The sequence below is a fragment of the Cervus elaphus genome, chromosome 19, assembly GCF_910594005.1.
Source record: "Cervus elaphus chromosome 19, mCerEla1.1, whole genome shotgun sequence".
NCBI lineage: Eukaryota > Metazoa > Chordata > Mammalia > Artiodactyla > Cervidae > Cervus > Cervus elaphus.
In genome coordinates this window covers 76359588-76377737 of record NC_057833.1, presented here as the reverse complement: position 1 = coordinate 76377737, position 18150 = coordinate 76359588, and the positions used below count along the sequence as shown (strand labels likewise).

General features: G+C 48.7%; 1 protein-coding gene across 1 annotated transcript in view; it reads left to right on the top strand.

Moving 5' to 3' along the window:
- The first annotated feature begins 7889 nt into the window (after positions 1-7889).
- Positions 7890-18150, top strand: part of BACE2 (beta-secretase 2) — a 112078-nt gene continuing 101817 nt past the window's right edge. Inside the window, exon 1 of the mRNA XM_043874015.1 lies at positions 7890-8599. Coding sequence (XP_043729950.1) covers positions 8300-8599 — 300 coding nt within the window. The 5' untranslated portion in view covers positions 7890-8299. The remainder of the gene's footprint in view (positions 8600-18150) is intronic.

Here is an 18150-nt window from a genome sequence, read left to right as displayed (position 1 = left end):
AGTGCTACTGTATAGCACAGGGGACTAAATTCAATATCAGTGATAAACTATAATGGAAAAGAATATATGCATGTATAACTGAATCAGGCTTCCCTGGTGGCTCAGTTGGTAAATAATCTGCCTGCAATGCAGGAGATCCAGGCTTGATCCCTCGGTGGTGAAGATTCCCTGGAGAAGGAAATGGCAACCCATTCTAGTATCTGTGTCTGGAAAACCCCATGGACAGAGGAGCCTGGCAGGCTCCTCTGTCCATGGGGTTGCAAAGAGTCAGACATGACTTAGTGACTAAACCATGATAACTGAATCACTTTGCTGTACAGTGGAAATTAACACAACATTATAAATCAACTATTCTTCAATAAAATAAAAAAAAGAAAAAAGGAACATGATTTAGGAAAAAAAGACATAGTCTTAGGCAGTTGATGGACCAGGTTCAAATGGGTTGGCCATTTACTCACTGTGATCTCAGGCTGACCTTGAACTCTGCCTCAGTGCCCTCCTCCATGGCCTGGGTATGGGATGCCCACCTCGGACCATAGTCAGAGTGTGTGAATCAGAGGAAAGAGCGTCCAGAATGTGATGGGAGCTCAGTGTTCCCATCTCTCAGTGTCCTCTCATACACGGGGACATGCGCCACCCTCAGCTCCCACCATTTGAGGATTAAGGTGAGATGGGTTTGTGTCTCTGCTCTGAAAGCTGAGGAGCACCAGCCACGGGCAGAGAGGAGGAATGATCATGACGATGCCTGTACAGTTAGTGTCCTAACACAAGACCTGTCATCCTCCTTCCCAAGGCTGTGCAGATTTCACTTCTCAACACTAGACGCTACCTCTCCCTCTCCATGACCAGCGTCTCCATCCTCATGGAGTGAGTTGGTGACCTCCAGATTGTTCTCCCTGTCTCCAGACTCACTGCCTCAAACTCTCCTCCATCCAGAAGCTGCAGCGGTGTCTCCAAAAAGGAGGTGTATTTAAGGTCTGTCTCCTGCCGTGGCCTCTGATGGGAGGGGCTGTCTGGTCTTATAGGCCCACCTAGCTCTGGCTGTAACATGGCACTGACAGAGGTATACTCAACATATGCCTGTTAAGTGACTGACGGGGAGATGTGGCCACTGTTGGCAGGCTCTCCCTGCCGGTGCTCCTCTGGAGGTCCCCCTCAGTTCAACCATCCTGTGATCTGCAGAAAATCCACATTAAAGAGGAGACCCAAGCCCTGTGGTGAAGACCCCAGGATCTGAAATCGGGACTCAGATTTCAAATCTATGCCTTGGTTCTCATCTATAAAATGGGAATGCTAATGGTGCCTGCTGACAGGGTTATTACTAGGATCATCTATTTCACTGAGAACACTGCCTGGCACATTCCCCACCAACCCGTATTATTTTTAAACAATTCTCATTTCATTTGTAAACACTACAGAATAAGCCCTCACTAGATGAGAACTCTTACACACACACAGACACATATACACTTGATGCTATTATTACATCTAAAATGTTAACAATAATTTCACAACATCCTCCAACTAGTGTTCAAATTTCCCTAATTTGTTTCATAAGTAACTTTTTCAATGTGTTCATATCAGGACCCAAATAATGTCCCTAAATTGTAATTTGTTGATAAGGGTCTAGGCACTCTTGTGATCTGGAGCAGGGTTTGCAGACTTTGTCTTTAAAGGGCTGGTGGTGGTTTAGTTGCTAAGTCGTTTCCAATTCTTGTGACCCCATGGACTGTAGCTCACCAGGCTCCTCTGTCCATGGGATTTCCCAGGCAAGAATACTGGAGTGGGTTGTCATTTCCTTCCCCAGGGGATCTTCCCAAGCCAGGGATAGAACCCATGTCTCCTGCACTGCAGGCAGATACTTTACCCACTGAGCCACCAGGGAAGCCCCCTATAAAGGTTGCTGCTGCTAAGTCACTTCAGTCGTGTCCGACTCTATGTGACCCCATAGACGGCAGCCCACCATGCTCCCCCGTCCCTGGGATTCTCCAGGCAAGAATACTGGAGTGGGTTGCCATTTCTTTCTCCATATATAAAGGTTAGACAGTAAATATTTCAGGCTTTAAGAACCATATGGTCTCTGTTGCAACTACTTCAGTAAATAGGTGTGGCTGTGTTTCAACAAAGTTTTATTCATCAAAACAGGCAGCAGGCCAGATCCGGCCCCCCAGGATGTGGTTGGCCAACCTATAGTTTAGAGACTTGATCAGATTCAGGTTTGATTTTTTGGCAAGAACATGGCACAGGTAGCACTGTGGCCTTCCATCAGGAGTCAGAGGATGCTGTGTGGTGTCATCAGCTCTGTATGTTCAATGCCTAGATCCATTATTTCATTAGGGGCTGGGACTTCCCTGATGGTCCAGTGGTTAAGAATCTGCCTTGCAATGCAGGGGACACAGGCTCACTCCCTAGTCAGGGAACCAAGCTCCCACGTGCTATGGGAGTAACTAAGCCTGTGAGCCACAACTACTGAGCCAGAGCACTCTGGAGCCCGAACACCACAACTAGAGAGCCCTCACATTGCAAGGAAAGATCCCTCATGATACAACGAAGACCTGACCAACCAAATACAAAAATAAATAAGATATTTTTAAAAATCATTAGGGGCTACAAAATGGCAAGTCTAATTCCATCATCCTTCATTTATTAGCTGTAATACTTCTATAAAGAGAAATTCCCCTTCATCAGCTATTCGGTTCTACTAAGGCATGGTTTGTACAAGAAAGTGAAGATAACGAATCCTTGATTCTTCTCCTTTCTCTGCCAGTTTTTAAAAATAATTAGTTGGGTTCCTTAGCATTCTTCCAAGATAATCGATGTAGTTTGTAAAAGAACATCATGAACGAATAGGTTTCAACATAATTGAAATGTTCCGAGGCATTGAAATTACTACTTCTAATGATGTTTAAATGGTTGCAGCTCTTCCCTGGCTCTTGACAGGACCTCAGGAACCTTTGATAAACATCCTCACTCTCAGTATGATGAGATATCCCAGGGTCATTTTATTGGGTTTCTGCTCCAGGCCTGAAATCAGCCTTCTCCAAAGAGGCCTGGAGCAGAGGGAAATAATATTTAGAAACCTTAATTCAGGCACTAGGGATGCTCACTTTTTTCTAGGTCTTTTCACTCAACACAGCAAGAAATTGTTTTCTTAAATATGAAAGACCTCTGGGTGCATACTGACATTTCCAAATCAATTCAGGACAATGGGGGCACTGAGCCTCTTCAATCTGATTTGTTAAAGTTCCAGATTCAAATTCCAGATTCACTTGGAAGCTTTGAAAACTAGCAATTCAGGAGCCGTGCCCCAAACCAACTGAATGGGAACCTCTAGGGAAGAGTCACCTGCAGGATCCCTGGGTGATTCTAGTGAAGAGCTGGGCTTGATGGAGACGTGGATGGAGAGCCCAGTGTGGAATGCTGCCCAGGGGGTGGGTAGGATGAGGCTGGAGACTGTCCACCAGGGCACAGTCTGTCCATGTATGGATGGGGACTTGTAAGTGAGGAGTGAAGGACAGGGTGGAAGTTGGGATGGGAGTGCAGGCAGCATATTCAGGGGGCAGGGGATTAGGAGCAGTAACTGCAGAGGGGTGGAGAAGGCAATGGCAACCCACTCCAGTACTCTTGCCTGGAAAATCCCGTGGATGGAGGAGCCTGGTAGGCTGCAGTCCATGGGGTCACGAAGAATCGGACATGACTGAACGACTTCACTTTCACTTTCATGCACTGGAGAAGGAAATGGCAACCCACTCCAGATTTCTTGCTGGGAGAATCCCAGGGACAGGGGAGCCTGCTGGGCTGCCATCCATGGGGTCGCACAGAGTCAGACACGACTGAAGTGACTTAGCAGCAGCAGCCGCAGAGGGGCAGGATCAGGGCAGGTTTAAAAAAGAGAGAAGAGAAGCCTTTAACCTAAATGTTCAGATGTTGCCTAGAAGGCACCTGGAGACAGGTGGGAAATGAAGCTGCAGGAGAATGAAGAGATCAATGGACCAGCTTCTTCTGGCTACAGTGGCCGGGATCCCCTCCTGCTAAGTCTGGGGAGGCCAGACATCACTAGGATATTGGGACTGGCTCCTGGGTCTAGTCTGCAAACTTAAGGACCAGCTCTTGTTTCGCCTTTTCCTCTCTGTTGTTGACACAGTGCCTGGTACAAAGGACTCTTTTTATGTTGAAAATGATTTAAGATGCAAACATAAAAACCAAAAAGATAGTGCAAAGCAGCAGTTCTCAAAGTGTAGACTGACCCTTTCAGGAGGTCCTTTAGCTCCAAACATTTTTTATAATACAAAAATGTCATTTGCCTTGTTCACACTCATTCTCTCCTGCCTGTTGGACAGAATTTTCCAGCAACTTCCTGATAGACTGAATATAGATACAGATATCACAATCCAGCTGTCTTCTATTAAGCCACAGAGAGATTTGCAAAAGTGCAGAAATAATGTGATTCTTCTCATCTTTTGAAAAGTAAAGTTAGTTTTTATTAAAACATTATTGATGTTGCTGTGTGGTGGGTTTGTTATGGCTATTTTACATGAATTACTGCATACTGTTAAAATTTCTCACTTCTAGTTCCTAATTTGCTGACTGTTGATAGATAAAACCCACATAAATAAAAGCTCTTTGGGGTCATCAATTTTTAAGACAGACCTTAAACGAAAAATTCTGAGAACTGCTGGTGTCAAAGGAACTCAGAGCCAGTGAACAAGCCAAGGAACATCAACACACATGTCAATGACAACCTTTCTGGCCAAACACCTTGTATTCATGGAAGGAATCCCTGGTGAACAATGTGGGCTGGGAGGTGAGACCCTATCTCACCTCCTGCTGTCCAGGGGCATGATGACGGTATTTGCTCTTTGCAAGGAGGGAAGGACCATCTCACTGCTCCTGAGTGGGCCAAGAAAGAGTGTGGCCAAGAGTGGAGGTGTTCAGGCTGGAGGAAGGAGTGGGAGAAGGGGAGAGGGGAGAAGAAGGGTGACAAGGAGTGGGAGAGGAGAGGGGGGAGCTATGGATGTAGTAAGGGAACACAGGCCAGTCTGAAGAGGATGTGGGACTGTCCTCAAGGAGTGAGGGGTCATCTCCTCCCTCCCCATTGCATTGTTCACCCACATTGGAGAAGTGGCTTCTTCCTTGGAGAAGCCCTTCACTCAGTCAGTCAGTTTAGTCGCTTAGTTGTGTCCGACTCTTTGAGACCCCGTGGACTGCAGCATGCCAGGTTTCCCTACCCATCACCAACTCCCAGAGCATGCCCAAACTCATGTCCATCAAAACAGTGATGCCATCCAACCATCTCATCCTCTGTCATCCCCTTCTTCTCCTGCCTTCAATCTTTCCCAGCATCAGGGTCTTTTCCAATGAGTCAGTTCTTCTCATCAGGTGGCCAAAGTATTGGAGTTTCAGCTTCACCATCAGTCCTTCCAATGAATATTTAGGACTGATTTCCTTTAGGATTAATTGGTTTGATCTCCTTGCAGTCCAGGGGACTCTCAGGAGTCTTCTCCAATACCACAGTTCAAAAGCATCAATTCTTCAGTGCTCAGCTTTCTTTATGGTTAAACTCTCACATTCATATATGATTACTGGAAAAACTATAGCTTTGACTAGATGGACCTTTGTTGGCAAAGTAATGTCTCTGCTTTTTAATATGCTGTCTAGGTTGATCATAGCTTTTCTTCTAAAGAGCAAGCGTCTTTTAACTTCATGGCTGAAGTCACCATCTGCAGTGATTTTGGAGCCCAAGAAAATAAAGTCTGTCACTGTTTCCATTGTTTCCCCACCTATTTGCCATGAAGTGATGGAACCAAATGCCATGACCTTAGTTTTTTGAATGTTGAGTTTTAAGCCAACTTTTTCACTCTCCTCTTTCACCTTCATCAAGAGGTTCTTTAGTTCCTCTTCACTTTCTGCCATAAGGGTGGTGTCATCTGCATATCTGAGATTGATACTTCTTGAAGCCCTTCAAGAATGCTGTAAAAGAAACCCAAAGCCACCCTTTGGGAGGACTACCACATATGATTTCAGTTAAAAACACCTGGAAGGTGAAATGATTGTTTCCCAAATCCAGCCAGCACCATATTTCTGAGCAGGGATCAAGAATTCTAAGACCATAAAAACAGATGCCACCAATGGGACAGTCATCAGATGCTGTCACTTCTGTCTGCATTATTTTCTGATGTGGCAGCTCTGCCCTCCATTAAAACTGCCTGAGGTCCTCTGTAACTATATTTTACTGCATCTGTTTACCCACAAACCTAAACAAGCTCTCTTAAAATGAAAAGCTCATGAATACTCATATTAGATGGAGTGAGGAGTTTCCTGAAGGACAAACCTTAATTAGACTCGGTTTTTAAAAACTTCTCCTGGGCTGTTTAATTATTAGAGCAAATGTCTCTTATGTTGAACTTCTTTGTCACGTAGCCCGTGTGTCAATGTCCTTAATAAATTTCATGGGTTTTTTACAAGGTTGCAGTCTTTGGAGAGCTGTCTTGATGTCTGTTTGAACCCCTCAAGACTGGACACTGAGGAGTATAAATAATCATTTAAAAAAAATTACACTTCTCCAACCTTGAATTTGAAATGTGAATATATGAATATAATAGCTCTGGAATCACTATGCAGATTTATGGGGAATATCAACTTAGGTTATATCCCAGGACCCAACCAGGCCTTTCTTTGTGTGGCCAGGGATTTGTTAAAGTTGAGATATAGTTTGGGAAAAGTATGATTTATAGTTAAAGTCATCTGAAAATCAATACAACTGAAGATCTCTGACATAAGGGTCCCTTGCAGAGCTAGACATGATTCTAAAATTGAGAAGATAGGAATAAGAATCAAATCTTGAGTAGCTGTAACTGGAAATTGCAGGGAGGAGGGAAGATTCCTCCAACCTCCCCACTGTTTGAAGATGGGCTTGTTTGGTTTTTTAAAAAACAGCTAACATAATTCAGCTGGAGGAGGTAGAAAGCATTGTCTACTCCCCGTTTCAGTAGAAATCGATGGACTTCAGCTCGTGTAATTGTCCCCCCTGCGTTTAATATCTAAAATAAAATCACTCTGATGGCTTGCATTACTGAATGCATTTCTGGGTCCGCCTTGGTGTCTGTGGCTAAACAAGTATTAATTAGATTATCCGCGGAGAGCTTGGGGGAAGCGGGAACGGGAGGGATGGAGGCAGAGCTGTAAATTCAATGGCCCTGATTTTGGATGATGACTGCAACTTGCCCGGTGGAGTGAGGGAGTCCTGGGGCAGGTGAAGTGCAGCTGCTAGCAGCATCTCATCTGCATTACGGTCGAGCAGGGGGCAGAGAAGCCCAGGCTCAAAGCCAGCTGCGGAGGCCACCTCCCAGCCGAAACGCTGGGCGCAGAGGGAGAACCGAGGCCGGCGCAGCTAGAGCAGCAAGAACCCCCCACCTCCCCCAGGATTTTTAGAGGGAAGTCTCCAAAGCTCTCGCCTCCTCGCCCGGCTCTCCCAATCCTCACCTCTCCCAGCCTCCAATCAGATCTCCTCAAAATCATTCAGGGGCCCCAGAAGTGGGGATGCGGAACGCGGGTGGGGGGTGGGGGTGCGCAGTGCACGGAAAAATGCCCCGAGAAGCAGCCGGACTCCGGGAAGGCTGAAAAGCTGCAGGGACGGACTTGGCGAGGGGAGGCGCAGACTCTTACACTCCTTGAGATGCTCGCTGCGTTTTTACGATTCCCTGCACTTCCCTCTGACCCCCACGTCACCCCTGGCAGCCCCCGCCACTGCGGGGCCGGGGAACACCTGCGGGGCACCTGGTGCGCAGGGCCAGGGAGCCCGTTCAGGCCCTCGCTGCCCCTTTAAGGGTTCCCGAAACTTTCCCCTCTGGTATCAGATGAGCCTCGTCACATCCGTTGGCCGCGGCAGCGGGGCGCATTCCGAGGAAATTGGGGACTCGAGTTTCCCGGGAAAGAGGCGCCGCCCGAGAAGAGCGAGGGTGAACGGGGCCAGCCTGAGGGGACCCGGGAGCACCCCGCGCCTCGCTTTGACCTTGGCCGGGGCGGGGAGGGGCCCAGCCCTTGCGGGGCAGCCGCCGCCCGCCAGAGGGGGCAGCGGCGACCAACTTGCAGAACTTGGCGCGGGCTGGGGCGGCTCCAGCGCCTCCTCCTCCCGCTCCGGCCGCGCCTCCTTCCCGGTCCTCCTCCTCCGGTCCGCCGCCGCCGGCCCCGCTGCGCGCCCAGCCCTGCCCCGCAGCCCCGCGCGCCGCCGAGTCGCTGAGCCGCTGTCGCCGGACGGGACGGGCCCGGCCCAGCGCGCCCCCCGAGCCCCGCCGCGGGCATGGGCGCGCTGGCCCGGGCGCTGCTGCTGCCGCTGCTGGCTCAGTGGCTCCTGCGAGCGGCCCCGGCTCTGGCCTCCGCGCCCTTCACACTGCCTCTCCGGGTGGCCTCGACCACCAGCCGGGGGGCTGTGCCTACCCCGGGGCCCGGACCCCCCGCTGAGCCCCGCGCGGACGGCCTGGCGCTCGCCCTGGAACCCGCTGGGAGTGCGGCCAACTTCTTGGCCATGGTGGATAACCTGCAGGGGGACTCCGGCCGCGGCTACTACCTGGAGATGCAGATCGGGACCCCCCCGCAGAAGGTAGGTCGGTGCGCGCCCGCCAGCCCACTTGGACCGGGCGCCCTGCAGCCGGGGGCTTCTCGGGGACTCTTGGGGGCGCCCAGCTGTGCCTCCCTCGCAGCTTAGCGTCTCCCACAAAGCAGAAGCAGCTGTCCCCGGAGAGAAGATCGTGGGGACCCAGCAGGGCTCCAGGTCGGGAGTCGGGGCGCGCGCACTCCCTGGTCGGGATGCGGAGCTGCCCAGCCCCCGGCACAGCCGGGGTGCGTGCTTCCGAACTTGTTAGCTCTTCATCACCATGTGCCTGCGAGGCGAGAGACCTGTAACTTGCCTCTAACGGCATTGCCCCTGGCGAGCGACACCTCTTTTCAGCGAAGAGACTGTTCGGTGGGCCCAGGGAGCGATGCTGCTGATCCGGGGGAAATCACTTTGCGCTAATATTCCCACCCCAACCCCGGTGCTGTCTCATCGCTCAGGAGGCTCGTGGCCGGCCTCCAACGGCGCAGTACCCCTTACAAGGGATTCTGGCTTTATCTCAGCTCAAAGCAACGCTGTCTTAGCAGGCTGGCTTGCTGGCTGCCGGTGGAAGGAGCCGTGCTTCCACGGCGCCACTTTGCTCTCTCCGAGTTGGCTTGTCAGTTTCCTCCGAGCTGCCCAGAGGCTCCAGGCTGCCCGGGACCTCGGCACCGATGGAAGAGTCTATGCACGTGTATGGAACGTGCTAAATGCAGTAAAGGGACTGGGAAAAAAAACATGGGCTGAGTCAGGCTCCCAGAGACCAAGTGGTCTCCCAATGACAAATTAAAATCAAACAGCGATCTTATCCTGATTTTCAGTTATTACCACTTTTTTGTAGCAAGAAACCCATCTGCCCAAGCCCAGTCATTTTAAGAAAAACCAAATCCTAGGAGTAGATTTGGCTCCCCTCCTCCTTCCAAACTACTCAATCTGTGATTTCTAGTCAAGTTTTTCTTATTGATCGAATATGCTGTCTGAAGATACTTTATTTTTATTTTTAACATTGTCATTTGGTTTTTAATTCAGCTGTGATTCCTCCATAAATAGCACATACTCATGACTTCGGTGTAATTCTAATTAAATTATTCAAGACTTTCTTAAGAGCAAAGACATGCCATGCTAATCTCTTTAAAAAAAGAAACCCCACTGAATAACTTCTATACTTGTTTAATTAGTTGAAAAGAGAAAAGCCTTCAAAAATGTATTGCGGCTCAAAACTTTGATTCTGGTTGCCTTTCATCTAAGGGCTGTTTTTGGCATCTCCGGTGGAGGGTGGTTGGGGGGCAGTGAGAAGTCTAGAGGGAGGGAGTCAGCTGACAAAGCTTAACTTGGCCAGGAGAGGTTGGTGATGGTGAAGGCCACCACGTGAGAGCACGCGCTGGCAGTGAGAGTCTGGTACATTTCATTTCTCATGAGATTTCGCTGAGATATTGAGGGTGAACCTCTCTTGTGGCCCAAGGATAATCTTTTGGAACAAATAATCATTACCACCTGGGAATGTGTGTCTTGATGTTTTGAGTGGAAGAGAATTTTCTCAACTATAGCAACCTACTCCGGTATTCTTGCCTGGGAAATCCCTTGGACAGAACTGAGCGACTCAACAACAAAAATTAATCTGGATAGTGTGGGTCCTGACACCCAAAGTTCACTTCAGTTCAGTCACTCAGTCGTGTCCGACTCTTTATGACCTGGTGGACAGCAGCACGCCAGGCCTCCCTGTCCATCACCAACTCCCGGAGTTTACTCAGACTCATGTCCATTGAGTCGGTGATGCCATCCAACCATCTCAACCTCTGTTTCTCCTTCTCCCGCCTTCAATCTTTCCCAGCATCAGGGTCTTTTCCAATGAGTCAGTTCTTCCCATCAGGAGGCCAAAGTATTGGAGTTTCAGCTTCAGCATCAGTCCTTCCAATGAATATTCAGGACTGATATCCTTTAGGATGGACTGGTTGGATCTTCTTGCTGTCCAAGGGACTCTCAAATAATAGTTTGTCTTTATTAATTAGTCTAATCACCTTTAGTCTAAAATGACAAAGTTTATTGAATTAAGAAGAAGGCATTGAGTATCTTAGGCTGCTGTCTTTACTGAGGCCAAGGAAGTAGTTCATTCAAGGTTACTTCTCATTTATACATTCTCATGTTTCCAGGGAAGGCTCTTTTTAACAATCCAGGTTTAATTTTTATGTTTGACGGGAAATGAAATATATTGTGCCTTCTCCTTGGCCTGATTTAGTAATAAGCTGCTTTATAGCAGAATTCATGTGTGCTCATTCCAAATGCCTACTGTAAACTCTTAGGTGTTAATGACAAGTAAATCAGAATTCATTCTCTGCCTGCCTCCTCCTGAAACATCTCAGACCACTAACTGGGGGTCTGTAACAGGCAAGAGGGGGCAGCTGCCGGGTGACTTCTGAACTTAATGGAAGTTTTCCTGCTCTGTTAATTGCCAAGAGTCCCGCATATGTGCTCTGCTGATTTTCTGAAGCCTAAAATAAAACTTGCTTAGGTGGAGAGAAAAATGGATTTGTAAATTCAAGCAGTAAATAACCAAGAATCTTTTGAAAAGGAAGGGAGAGTCATAGATCGTGTGGAGGGCACCCCCTGTGGCCAGCACCGTGTTACATGCCTTCCAGGTGCCTTCCCCAGGAATCCTCAAAAGGGCCCCAAGTTCTTACCCCTATTTGGCAGACAGCACAGCTGAAGCTTGGAGTTGAGTGACTTTCCCACGGCAATGGGACAAGGCAAAAGCAAAGCTCTAGAAAGCACCACAAGCTGAACCCAGGCCGTTGGACTCCAGGACCCAAGTTCTCAATGACCTGGCAAACACCTGGTCCCCTCCCTGCCTCCCTTCTGACTTATTTTCTTTGGTTTCTGGCCTCCTGTTATTCTCATCAGCCAGAGCTCCCTGAACTGCGCACCCTCAGGTATTAGGAACTTAACATACGACCCAGACTGGACTCTCCCAGCCCCGGCCACCCCTCCATGCACCCCCTCCCTTCAGGGTGATGCTCAAGCCTCGGCACTGTGAATAATTGGATTCAGGTGTGCATGGGAGAGACCGTACAAGAAGATTCAACAGAAACCAGAGCCCCGTGCTCCTTGCTGTCTCCTGGGAAAGGCTGGGAATGTGCTCAGTCCCTGGGTGCTTTAATCAAAAACTGGGGTCCCTCTTTCAGCCTGACACCCTTCCAAGACATCACAGGCGTCCACCCGGAAGCCCGTGTGTGAGCAGCCCCACGTTGGCATGGAGATGAGAGCTGGGGCTCAGATACCATTACATGACTTCCTTCTAACAGGAGAGAACCAGCAGCTGCTTGAACCATGTAATTTGGTCTTATTAATAATAATAATGGTGTTCTAAAGTGATTATAATTACAGCAATTTCCATTATTTTTTTAAAAAAGACTTTCATGCTGACACAATAAATCCAACTAGAGAAGCTAAAGGTCTGAGGCTTTGTACCTGGTAATGGCTTCAAAAAGGCTTTTGGGTTTCTGTTGAAAGATTTTCTGTCATCTCCACTAATATGGATAAAACAGATAGCAAAGTGATTTTGGGGTTTAAACATTTGAAGGTAAAGAGCTCATGAGTTATTAAGGGACGCACATTTCAATCATAGCACATGGGCTCGTTGGCTTCTCAGTTCACAGTTACCTGAAAGATTTTGGGCTAAAGATACGATGTGTCCTTCATATACAATTTAAAGGTTTGCCTTTTTCAGAATAAGCCACCCAGTGTCCCCAAATTACATTAAACTCACTTCAGGGGAGGCTGGAAAAAGGCCAGCAAGAAGAAATTTGATGGAACAAATTGAGAAGGTAAATGAGTAAAGACAATGAAGCCAGGATGTATTACTCTCATGGAAAGAGCCAAAAGCAAAAACCAGGTTCCCTCTAGCTCCTTGAGGTGGGGGAAGTTGCCCTTCCTGAGCTTTGGAATAATAATTCAACATCAAAGCTCTTATTACAGAGGACTGTGAAATGCCAAGCCCAGGAATCTGCTCCAAACAACGTGAAGAGGCAGAGTCTGAGAAATTGTTAACAACTGTGTTAACCTTGATTTCAGGCTGATTGGGTGCTAAACACCACGCTAAGCATTTTGCCCAGATTACCTCATTCTCACTTTCCAACAGCCCTGTGAAGTACGTGCAGTTGTTTGACTCGGTTTTCAGATGCGGAAACTGAGGCTCAGAGAAGCCAGGTCATTTGTCCGAGGCCACACTGGTGAGTGACTGGGCTGACTTTAACCATCAGGTCTGCCTGGGTCCACAGTCTGAAGATTTCACTGCTCTGCATGCTGCTATTTGAACTGCAGTGACTTTCCCCCCACCACCAAAATGTTTGTTTCTTTGGCTGCACTGGGTCTTGAGGCATCTGGGATCTTTAGTTACAGAATGTAGTTGTGGTGTGCAAACTCCTAGTTGTCGCATGCAGGATGTTTAGTTGGAAATCTAGTTCCCTGATGAGGAATTGAACCTTGGCCCCCTGCAATGGGAGCATGGAGTCTTAGCCACTGGACCACCAGGGAAGTCCCTGCCATGGCTTTTGTTTTTAAAGAACCGCCTTCATTTGTCCGTGAATGACTTGGGCATAGTGGGAAGCACCCTGGAGCCACTGCAGTGTCCTGGGTCCTAGTGGCATTTCATACGTGATGATGGGCAGATGACAACCTCCCTGTGCTTCCCCTTCCCCATTGGCTGATAATATTTTAAGTTTCCTACAGCTGCTGTAATGGAAGAACACAAACTAGGTGACTTAGAACGATAGAAACATACTCTCTCACAGTTCTGGAGGCCAGGAGTCCAAAATCAAGGGGTCTGCGCTCCCTCCAAAGGTCCTGAGGGTGGATCCTTCCTGCCTTTTCCACCTCCTGGTGGCTCCCGGCACTCCATGTTTTTTCTTGGCTCCTAGTTGCATCCTCCCATCCCTTCCTCTGCCTTCCTGTAACATCACCCCCCACCCCAGACCCCATGTGTGTTTCTATGTCCAAGTCTGCCTCCTCTTATGAAAACAGGAGTCATTGGATTAGGACCTGTCCTGACCCAGTCCAACCTCATTGTGACTTGATTTTAACTCTCAAGACAGGTCATGGGTTCAGGGTTTTAACATTTCTTTTTGGTGGTAGGTCAAGGGGACACAGAATTTAATCCACTCAAGTTCATTCTAAGTTTATCATTCTGTGGATCTTTTTCCTTTCATTCTCCCCCTTCTTTTATTTGCCTATTATTTTAATTTGGAGCTCAAGTGATATTTTCATCAAAGGCCGCAGCACACGATGGTTTTGGTTCTATGTTGACACAGAGTCTGACATGATACTGTGCTGTGGGATGGGGCAGGAGGTCGTGGAGGGGAAGGTTTGGGGCTATTTTCTGTATTTCATTGTCCATTTCCTCACTAGAGAGTAATCACTTAAAATTTTGAAACGTCTCTTGTTATGTTGCATTAATTCCAGAATTGCTGGAATCATTGCATAACCTGGGAAAAGCCCACTTAGGCAGGCTCGGATCACTGGTGTTTAAATACCTATGACTCACAGATACTCACGTTGTAAGCTTGCATTTCATGTTGTAAAGACTTTGGAAGGCATCCGTCTGCCCCTTTCAATGGAGTCTATAGGATACGAAATACACATGCTTTTCCGTGAAGCATCCACAGCCCTTTCTTGACTTCTGCCTGACTTCCTGTGTCGTCAGAAGGTGGCTTGACCTCCTCTGGGCTTCCTGTTTGCTCCTAGGATGATCACTGACCCCAGTGTAGCTAAAACCCAAAGAGGAAGGCCTAGTTGAGCCACTGCTATGGTTGATTTCTTCTCCACAGTGGGCTGTGTCGATGGTGGGCTGTGTCGATGATGGGCTGTGTCCACAGTGGACTGTGTTGGACCTGAGGAGAAGACTTTAGAGATGACACCATTTTCCCATCCCCGTGGGGTGGAGCAGCATGCCTTGGGGTTTATTTTATGTCTCAGACCCTGACTGGAGCAGGTCAAGCCTTTGGTTCTGGATTCAGGGTCCACCTGGGCTGAGGTTGGGGGTCATGGCTGCTGACTCTCGCCCTGGCCCCAAGCAGAGGGCAGCAGGGGGAGGCATTGGGTCTTATCTGATGGTGAGCAAGCCACTGCTCCCTTGAGCCTTAAGAACCCCAGTTTAGGATGAACAATGGGCCTTCTGCATACACTTGGCTCCCCTGCCATCTGTCACAGGTCCATCCTTACACTCTCTCTGCTCTGCCTGCCCAGCCCAGGCTGGATGTTGACACTGGAATCATTGTTCGATGCTGACACTAGATATCACCTGGGAAACGGAACACACCTGTGAGGCAGGTGGATGGCTCACCTGGGCTTCTGTGCCTTGTTCATATATCGTGATGGGAGCCGTGTGAGTCGGGCTTCCCAGGTGGCACTAGTGGTGAAGAATATGCCTGCCAATGCAGGAGACATAAGAGGCACAGGTTCAATCCCTGAGTTGGGAAGATTCCCTGGAGGAGAGCATGGCAACCCACTCCAGTATTCCTGCCTGAAGAATCCCATGGACAGAGGAGCCTGGCGGGCTACACTCCATGGGATGACAAGAGTTGCATTGCACACACACATGCAATGTGAGTAAGGGTGTGTGTGCCACATTCTGGGCCATTTCCCAAGCTGTGGGAAATGCGTGTGTGACACACGGTTGGACTGGCTGTCACGTGGCTTCCGTTCCTCATCTCCTGGCCCAGATTGACTATTTGATTTTTTTTTTTTCAATCTATCACTACTTAATAAAAAATAGTTTTTGTTTTTTTGCTCTTGGAGTTCTCGAAGAATAAAGAGACTATTGGAGGGCTGACATCACCACAGGGGGGAAACAAAGCTAGTAGGTTTGTTTCTGAGTTAATGCTTGCTGCCCTGCGTAGGTATCAGGTCGGGTGTTTCTGAGTTTCATTATACGGTGCATCATATACCTGTATGTGGAAACATACAATCTCAGTCCTGCTGGTTTAGGAAGATGAAGAGGACTGTCCACAGTGTTAAGGGGTGGTACCCTGGGCTGGCTTCATCATAAAGGGCAGTGGGAACCTCTCACTCCATCTCACACTCGTCTGAGGATGCACGGGAGGATTTATACCTGGCCCTCCTAAGGACCCTGCAGGCTCAGATGGTAAAGAATCTGCCTGCAATGCAGGAGACGCAGGTTCAATCCCTAGGTCAGGAAGATCCCCTGGAAAAGGGAATGGCTAGCCACTCCAGTATTCTTGCCTGGAGAATCCCCATGGACAGAAGAGCCTGGTGGGCTACAGTCCATGAGGTCACAAAGAGTCGGACAGGACTGAGCTCCTAACACAACAACATCAAGGACCCTCTAGACCTCCAGCCCACCTCAGCCCTGGATAAATGGCCTTCTTGGGAGGGGGTTGAAAACTGCTTCAGTTTGTATGCCCTGCCAGCCCTGTGCCAGAAGCCCAAGAGAGCAACCGCAAAGCAGCCCCTTCAGAAGGTGACACCACGGGGGGAAAGGGTGAAAAGCATTGAATCCAAGTTTTCCAGGCAGCCTCAGGGGAGCCGGATAATCAGGTCTGACTCCCTTTCAAGGCAGGATGCGCTGCCGGAATTGGGAAGCTGCTGCTTTGTGAAGGAGGTGTGGATTCCCCAAGCCGCAGAGGGAACATTCAGAGCCATCTTCGCTACATTGAGCTGTCTCCTGGGGAAATTCATTAGCTTTTCTCAGTCTGACAAGCCACTGTCTCCCGCTTGTCATAGCCTTGGGGAATTAGGCGTTTCTGGTGCTGGTCCCAGAAAGTCTGCTCACCAAATAATGGTGTGGATGAGCAAGTTCTCCAGCCGTTCGGGGCCTTGGTTTCCTCATCTGTAAATTCGGGAATTGGACCGGGTGACCTGAGATGCCTTCTAGAAGTCCCAGCACTGAGTGATTATTAGCTGTTTTGTTTGGGAGCCCTTCTGACAGCTCTGACTTTCAGCAGTTGCTTGCAGGTGCGTCACCTGGGGTCTGTGAAGATGTGGAGCCAGATTCAGGCCATGGGAAGCAGGGAGGCCACATGATGCTGGTTGGAAGGCAAGAACTGGGGTGTTTGCTTCGTAAACCAGCTGGCCACAGCGGGGTGGCGGTGGGGACCACACACACCTGGTGATTGTTGTTTAGTCGCTCAGTTGTGTCTGACTCTTCTGCAACACCATGGATTATAGCCCTCCAGGCTCCTCTGGCCATGGGGCTTTTCAGGCAAGAATACTGGAGTGGGTTGCCAGTTCCTACTCCAGGGGGTCTTCCCGACCCAGGCAGATTCTTTACTGCTGAGCCACCTGGAAGCAAGCGCAGTTTGTAGAGTTGGTTAAAAATTAAGATTCCCAAGACCTAGTCCAGACTGACCGGACAAGACTGTCTGCACCGAGGCCTGAGAGTCTGCCCTTTATTGCATCTCCCACCCCCTCCCCTTAAGTGGCTGGCCTGATCTCAGCCCTTGGACACTGTTTGCAGGCCATGACAGAGACAGTCTCCTCTGCAGTGTGATTTCCTGAGTGGAGGCAGTATGTTCTTTCCTCTTCCTGAAGCCTGGTTGTTTGATTAAGTGTGAGGTAGCGCTGGTGGTAAAGAACCTGCCTGCCAACACAGGAGATGTAAGAGACACGGGTTCAAAGCCTGGGTGGGCAAGATCCCCTGAGGGAGGAAATGACAACCTACTCCAGTATTCTTGCCTGGAGAATCCCATGGAAGAGGAGCCTGGCAGGCTATCGTCCATAGGGTCCCAAAGAGTCACACATGGCTGAAGTGACTTAGCACGCATGCTGACTGTTTGGGAAATCTCTACCTCCAGCAAGTTGTGTTCCAGACGCTTGCTTGCATTTGGCAATTTGGAAAGGTGGTATGCACTTTCTGCAGAGCAAGAGCTCTAAAGCCCTGCTGTTCAAAAATCTCTGTGCTGACTGCGTCCTTTTTAAATTTGCAGTCTGCCCTGAACAGTAATTTGTAAATCAGTGAAAATGAATTACTAGGAAAATGAAAGTTTAAGAAACATACATATATAAGCGCCATATTTTAGATGATAAGATTCTGTGGTCGTTCCACCTTGCAGAGGTTCCACTTTTCTGTTTGCCAAAGTTTCTAGGGCTTCCTCACCCATCCTGTGGTTACCTTGTTGCCAACATGTAACCATTTGTTTGTTTGATGGGTGCCACCATCTGGGGCACTCATCCAGCACAGATAAGAAGTTGTTACAAATGGTTCTAGGAACACTTGTTTTGCTGCCTGCTATCTTCAAGAGGACAGTGGTCATTTTCACTAAAGCAGAAACTTCCTGGGCAGTCCAGTGGTTGGGACTTGGCCTTCCCATGCAAAGTTTGCAGGTTTGGTCCCCGGTCGCCAAGCTAAGATCCTACATGCCTTGGGGCCAAAAAGCCAAAACATAAAACAGAAGCAATACTGTAACAAATTCAATAAAGACTTTAGAAATGGCCCACATCAAAAAAATCTTTAAAAGGAAAAAAAAAAAGGAAATGTGAGTGATGTGAGTGTTTGCTTCTGGGCTTCCAGCCCTCTCAAAAGGTGGTAGTATGGAGCTTTATATCAGAGA